The sequence below is a fragment of the Eriocheir sinensis genome, chromosome 59 (assembly GCF_024679095.1).
Source record: "Eriocheir sinensis breed Jianghai 21 chromosome 59, ASM2467909v1, whole genome shotgun sequence".
NCBI lineage: Eukaryota > Metazoa > Arthropoda > Malacostraca > Decapoda > Varunidae > Eriocheir > Eriocheir sinensis.
The window spans coordinates 6,216,263-6,223,762 of NC_066567.1; the positions used below are offsets into that span (position 1 = coordinate 6,216,263).

The 7,500-nt window shown below is 38.9% G+C and overlaps 1 protein-coding gene across 1 annotated transcript in view; it reads right to left on the bottom strand.

Annotated features, from left to right (window-relative positions):
- Positions 1 to 5,437: 5,437 nt before the first annotated feature.
- The window catches only part of LOC126985443 (meiotic recombination protein SPO11-like), a 17,454-nt gene continuing 15,391 nt past the window's right edge, over positions 5,438 to 7,500 (bottom strand). The window contains exon 8 of the mRNA XM_050840322.1: positions 5,438 to 5,746. Within this exon, the coding sequence (XP_050696279.1) occupies positions 5,624 to 5,746 (123 nt within the window). The 3' untranslated portion in view covers positions 5,438 to 5,623. The remainder of the gene's footprint in view (positions 5,747 to 7,500) is intronic.

Here is a 7,500-nt window from a genome sequence, read left to right on the forward strand (position 1 = left end):
CTTGTATCTCTCATTCCCTCCCTTCATTGTCTCCATCCTTCTTCATCCTTCCCCTCCACCTCCTATCTTCCCAATTTTTCCTCCCTTCTTTCCTTCTTTATCTCAATTCATTCCTCTTCCATCCTCCTTTTCTTTCTTCCTCCCTCAATTCCTCTTCATGTTCCCTCCCTCCTCCTTCCCTTCTTCCTCTATCCCTTTATTCCTCCCTCTCTCCTTCCCTCCTTCCTTCCTCCCTTCCCCCTTCCTTTGTCTCCCTTCCTTTACCTCCCCCTACACTGCTCTTTACTCTCATTTTCTTCTCCTCTCTCCCTCCCTCCCCCTCTTTCTCTCTCCTTCCCTTCCCCTCTCTTTCTCTCCCTCCCTCTTGCCTCTTTTCCCTTCTTCTCTTTTTTCTCTCATTTTGTCTCACGTATTGTAGTACTTTCATATTACTTCTCCTCCTCCTCCTCCTCCTCCTCCTCCTCCTCCTCCTCCCCTCTTTCTCTCAAGCTATCTTTCTTCTTTTCTTCGCTCCCTCTCCCATTTTCTCTCTTCCCCTTCTCGTCTTAATCCCTCATCGCCTTTCTTCCCTCCTTTATCCATTTTATCTCCTGCTCCTCTGATCTCATAAGGAAAGAAAGGAGTTAAAAAGATTCGCCGACAGTGTTTTATTTTGCGTTATTATTATTATTATTATTATTATTATTATTATTATTATTATTATTATTATTATTATTATTATTACTTATGTTATGGAAGTACTGAGGTATTTGTGAGTAAGACTGTATTACGTTTGTCGTTTTATTGAATAGATAGTAATACATGTTCCTTATATTTCATCCTTGCGTATATTTAACAAGGAAGAAATCAACGAAAAAACACAGATTTCTAATATTTTTTTACATTTTAAGCACTAGAAAATGTAAGAGTAAAAGATTGAATGCGATCATTATACATTTCTGAAAAACGGATATGAAATTAAATACTCATCTCCATTTGAAACTAAAAAAATAATATGCATTGTTAAAAGAACTCTTGATCCATTTCTGAATTGTGGAATTTCAGAAACAAAATAATATAAATGTTAAAGTTTTAGACAAAGAATCGAATCGTGAAAGTTCAACTGAAGAAAATATTAATGAAACTTCAAACAGAAATTAAAGATGAAAGTTTGGACAAAGAAAGAGAAAAGAAAGAGGAAAAAAGGGGCAAATGAGAAGGAGAAAGCAAGTAGAGGGAGGAAAAAAGGGAATAAAAAGGAAAAAAAGAAAGGGAAAGGTTGAAAGGGGAGAAAGGGAGGTAAAAGGGGACGAGAAAGGAAAAAAGAAAGGGAAAAAAGGGGCAAATGATAAGGAGAATGCAAGGAGAGAGAGAGGAAAAAGGGGAAATAAAAAGGAAAAATAAGAAGGGGGAAGGTTGAAAAAGGGGGGGGTAATAGGGATCGAGGAATTAAAAAAAAAAGGGAAAAGGGGGGCAAATGAGGAGAAATCAAGGAGAGAGGAAAAATAGGGAATAAAAAGGAAAAATAAGAAGGGGGAAGGTTGAAAGGGGGGGGAGTAATAGGGAACGAGGAATTAAAAAAGAAAGGGAAAAGGGTGGCAAATGAGGAGAAAGCAAGGAGGAGGAAAAAAGGGGAATAAAAAGGAAAGAAAAGAAGGAAGGTTGAAAGGGGAGAAAGGAGGTTAAAGGGGACGAGGAAGGAAAAAAGAAAGGGAAAAGGTGGGCAAATGAGGAGAAAGCAAGGAGGAGGAGAAAAGGGGAATAAAAAGGAAAGAAAAGAAGGAAGGTTGAAATGGGAGAAAAATGAGTAAAAGAGGACGAGGCAGGAAAAAAGAAAGGGAAAAAGGAGGCAAATGAGAATGGGAAAGAAAAGGGTGAAATAAAAAAAGAGGAAAAGAGAGGAAGACTGACAGTGGTGAGAGAGAGAGGCAGATGAAAATTCAGGAACAAAAAAAAATGAATGAAATCTCAAAAGAAGAAAAATCAATAAAACCAAAAAATAAGGAAAGTTTGAAAATATCGAAATAAAGAATGAAAGTTTAAAAGTACAAAAAAATGTGAAAGTTCAGAAATAGGAAAATCGATGATACCCAGAAATACAGAAACGAGAGGTGAAAATTTCGAGGCAAAAGGAAAAGAAAAATCAATAAAACCAAAAAATAAGGAAAGTTTAAAAGTACAAAAAAAATATGAAAGTTCAGAAATAGGAAAATTGATGATACCCAGAAATACAGAAACGAGAGGTTAAAATTTCGAGGCAAAAGGAAAAGAAAAATCAATAAAACCAAAAAATAAGGAAAGTTTAAAAGTACCAAAAAAATATGAAAGTTCAGAAATAGGAAAATTGATGATACCCAGAAATACAGAAATGAGAGGTGAAAATTTCGAGGCAAAAGGAAAAGAAAAATCAATAAAACCAAAAAATAAGGAAAGTTTAAAAGTACAAAAAAAATATGAAAATTCAGAAATAGGAAAATTGATGATACCCAGAAATACAGAAACGAGAGGTGAAAATTTCGAGGCAAAAGGAAAAGAAAAATCAATAAAACCAAAAAATAAGGAAAGTTTAAAAGTACAAAAAAAAATATGAAAGTTCAGAAATAGGAAAATTGATGATACCCAGAAATACAGAAATGAGAGGTGAAATTTTCGAGATCAAACCCAAAAAAAAAAAAATCCTACTCGAGGAACTTTGATAAACGCATCTAACTCGGTAAACGTCAGAACCTACGCGATCAAAACCAAAACAAAAAAGCATCGACAAACACATACGGAATTTCACGAAACTCAAACTCTGCTATTCACAAACACTTCAAGGCGACTGTTTTCAAAGGCTACAAAGGCGGGATTGATCGGGTTCGTAGGAGTGAGTTTCAGGAGGAGGAGGAGGAGGAGGAGGAGGACAAACAGAGTAAAAAGAGGAAAGGGAGGGAAGTAAGGAAGATTAAAAAAGGAGAGAGATTAAAAGTAAGAAAGAAGAGGAAAGAAAAAAAGGGTAAAAAAGAGAAAAACGAAGAGAGGGAATATAAAGAAGAGGGAGAAAAGGGGGAATTAAGGAAGATTGAAAGGAGAAAGGGAGATAAAAAGTGACAAAATAAGGAGAAAAGAAGAAAGGGAGAAAAAAGGGGAAAGCGAGAAAAGGGAAGAAACTAGAGAGAAAATAGAGGAGAGAGAAAAAAAAGTGTTAATTCAGGAAGATTGAAAGGAAAAAGGGAGATAAAGAGTAACAAAGAAAAAGAAAGAAGGAAGGGAAAAAAGAAAAAAAAGAGACGGGAGAAATGGAGGAAAAAAAAGAAGAGAGGAAGAGGGGAGGAATTAAGGAAGACTGATAAAAGAAAGATGGGTAAAAGAGACAAAGAAGGGAAAGAGAGGAGAGGGAAGAATTAGAGGAAAATAAAAGAAGAGAGGAAAAGGGAGAAGGAAAACTGATAGGAGAAAGGTGAGTAAAGGGAGACAAAGAAGGAAAAAAGAAGGGGGAAGGGAGGAGAGGGAAGAAATAGAGGGGAATTAAAAAAGAAAAAGGGGGAAATTAAGGGAGACTGATAGAAGAAAAGAACAACATAGGGAAATAGAAGGAGGGAAACAAGGAAGGGGAAGAAAATAAATGGAAATTATAGAAGAAAAAAGATGGATATTAAGGAAGACTGATAGAAGAAAAGAACAACATAGGGGAATAGAAGGAGGAAAACAAGGAAGGGGAAGAAAATAGATGGAAATTATAGAAGAAAAAAGAAGGATATTAAGGAAGACTGATAGAAGAAAAGAACAACATAGGGGAATAGAAGGAGGGAAAACAAGGAAGGGGAAGAAAATAGAGGGATATTAAGGAAGACTGATAGAAGAAAAGAACAACATAGGGGAATAGAAGGAGGGAAACAAGGAAGAGGAAGAAAATAGATGGAAATTATAGAAGAAAAAAAGTGAAAATTAAGGAAGGACTGACAGAAGAAAAACAAGTAAAAGTGAACAACATGGGAGAATAGAAAAAGAAAAACATGTAAGGTGAAGAAAATAGAGGGAAATTAAAAAAGAGAAAAAGATGGAAGGGCAAAAAAAAGGAAATAAATAACAGCCTAAAAGAAAATCATCAAACTCAAACTAATTAGAATTCTCACGCGGGGTAATTATACTTCGGAAATAATATACTCGCCTAAAAAGGATATTGTTGTGCGTTCATTATCGCACAAGGAAGGAGAGAAAATATGTGAGACGTGAATTATGTGTCAACTTGTGAATGAACACTTGAAAAAAAATATATATTGTCTTTCCATTGTCTTCAGGAAACATTAATTTGCAGAGGAGGAAGAAGAGGAAGAGAAAGAGGAGGAAGATGAAGAAAAGCAAAAGGAAGAGGAAGAAGATAGGAGAGGAGAAGGAAGATGAAGAAAATAGGAGAGAAGGAGGAAGAGGAAGAAGATAGGAGAGGAGGAGGAAGATGAAGAAGATAGGAGAGGAGGAGGAAGAGGAAGAAGATAGGAGAGGAGAAGGAGGAAGAGGAAGAACTAAAGCAAACTTAGATTCAAGGACAGAGTAGTTGGTAATTGAAGCACAGACAGACAAACAGACAGGCACAGAATATGACAAACAGACAGACTTTCAAAGAGACATGAGTGAGACAAAGCCAGACAGACATACAAACATTAAAAGAGACAGAGTGAGACAGACAGACAGGTAGACAGGTAGACAGGTAGGTGAGGTAATTACTAAATAGACGAGTCTCAGCCAGGTAAAGTGAGGTGAGGCGGAGCACAGGTGAGCTGGAGGCAGGTGAGCTTGGGGCAAGTAATCAGGGCAGGTAAAGGGCTACAGGTACGCTAATTAGGCGGCGCGCGTACCTGGCAACACTGATAACTAGTCTTACCTGTGTTCCCTCCCTTTGTGTTGCGTGATTAGCGGGCGATGTACTGATTGGTGAAGGTTGTTATTGTTGCTGTTATTGTTGTTGTTATTTTGGGAGGGATAATTCCATTGTTGTTGTTTTTGTTTTACTGTATCAATGGTCTTTGCATGCACACACACACACACACACACACACACACACACACACACACACACACATACATACATACACACGCACACACACGTTTTTTTCTTTCCTTTCACTAATATCTCTTCATCTTCTCCGTCTTCATCATCATCATTTTTTCTTCTTCTCTTTCTTACTTTTTTTCTTTTCATGTTCTTCTTTTTCCTCCTCCTCCTCCTCCTCCTCCTCCTCCTCCTCCTCCGCCTCATGTCTCCTCAATCACGTTTTCCTCCTTTTTTTCATCATGATTTTCTTTCCTCGAGTATTTCTTTCTTCCTCTTCGCCTCATACTAATTTACTCCCTTTTATTTTCTTCCTCCTCCTCCTCTTCTACCATTACTTCTTCGTCTTCCTCCTTCAATTATTCCTCTTCTGTGGTGCTCATGAGATGGAAATTCCTCTTCCTCTTCCTTCTTTACCTCCTCCTCCTCCTCCTCCTACTACTACTACTACTACTACTACTACTACTACTACGACTACTACTACTATTTCCACTACTACAACTCCTCCTCCTCCACTTCCCTCTTCCTCAAAAACACCACATCCTCATTTCCCTCCACTACACATCTGCACCACACCACCACACCTGTCACTCCACACCTGTCCTGAACACCTGCCTCAGCCCACCCAGCCGCCCTGCCTCAGCTTGGTGGGCAGGTATGTGGTGGAGAGGTAGTCCTGAGCTACGTGAGTCAGACCCTGTATCTCAGCCTTGCAGCCCAGCCTTTGTTGCTCCTCGATCTGGGGGGGAGGGGAAAGGGGGGTGATTTAAAGGGGAAGGGGAGCTGGTTTTGAATGGGGAAAGGGATTGGTGTGTGGGAGGAGAAGGGGGATGGATGGGTTGGTTGTTGACTGGGAAAGGAAAGGGAAAGAAGAAAAAGGGAGGATGGGAGGGGAAGAGGAGTTGATTCTATGGGGGAATGAAGGTGTAGAGGGGAAGGAGGGGAATCAGTGGTCAGTCTTTGCTATTCATTCCATCACAGGGGAAGAAAAGAAAGGGGAAATAAAGGAAGGAGTGAAGTTGATTTTAAAAGGAAAGGGGAGCTGGTTTTGAATGGGGAAGGGGATTGGTGTGAGGGAGGAGAAGAGGGATTGGTGGGTTAGTTGTTGATTGGGAAAGGAAAGGGAAAGAAGAGAAAGGGAGGATGGGAGGGGAAAAGGAGTTGATTCTATGGGGGAATGAGGGCTGTAGAGGGGAAGGAGGGGAATCAATGGTCATGCTTTCTTATTCCAACCATTATAGGGGATGAAAATAAAGGGGAAATAAAGGAAAGAGTGAAGTTGATTTTAAAAGGAAAGGGGAGCTGGTTTTAAAGGGGGAATGAGAGGTAATGGGTAGATATGGTGGGAAAAGGGGAAATGAAGGGGAGTTAATTTTAAGGGGAAACGGGGAAGTTGGCTTAAAAGGGTAGAAAGGAAATGTATGGTGAGGATGTTGGATTGGGAAGGGAAAGGGAAACACGAAACAGGAAGGAAAATGGAAAGTTACAACTAATAAAGAGAAAGGATAGGAAAAAATGGAAAAAGGGGGTTGATTTTAAGGGGGAAAGGGATAACTGTTTATAAGGGGGAAAACAGAAAGGGGTAGTTTGGGTGTTGGTTGGAAAAGGGAAAGGGGAAAGAAGAGAAAAGGAGGAAAAAAGGGAAAACCGGAGAGATGGTTTTAAGGGAAAGAGAATGGGAAGGATGATTTGGAGTCTTGTGAGAGAAAAGAAAGGGGCGATTAAGAGAGAGAGAGAGAGAGAGAGAGAGAGAGAGAGAGAGAGAGAGAGAGAGAGAGAGAGAGAGAGAGAGAGAGAGAGAGAGAGAGAGAGAGAGAGACAGTATTAATATCTGTCCAAGGGGAAAATACAGCAAAGAAAAAATGGGCTGCTACCTTGAAATGTGTGCGTGAAGGGAATGAAAAAAAAGGGGAGAATGAAAAGGAGTAGCTATGCATTGGGGTTCGTGATGTCCGTGAAGGGGAAATAAAGAAAAGGGAAAGGATAGGATATTGTGAGAAGTGAAAAGGATTAGAAAGGAGATAAGAGAAAGAGGAAGAGGGTGAAAGTAAGGAAGGAAAGTTAGAAATAAGAGGAAACGGAAGCGTCAGTGTGTTGTCTAATGTTGGGAAAAAAGGGAGGGAAAATAGGGAAAAGAATAGTGGATATGTTTTCTCGTGAAGGGGAAAAGAAGGAAAACAAGGAAAAGAAAGAGAAAGTGTGTTTTTTTGGATTGGAAAAGATTAGGAAAAAGTAAGGAAAAGAGATGGTTGGTGTTTTCACTTTGAATTTAAATAGGAAAAGGGGAAAAAACGAAGGAAAGGGAAAGTTGATTTGGTTTGTTTTGAAGAGGAAAAAGAGATTTTTTTTGGGGGGGGAATAGGAAAAGAATAAGGAAAATAAGGAAGAGAGATGGTTGGTATTTTCACTTCGAATTTGATTAGGAAAAGAGGGAAAAATGAAGAAAAGGGAAAGTTTATTTGTTTTTTTTGAAGAGGAAAAGAGAAAATGTGT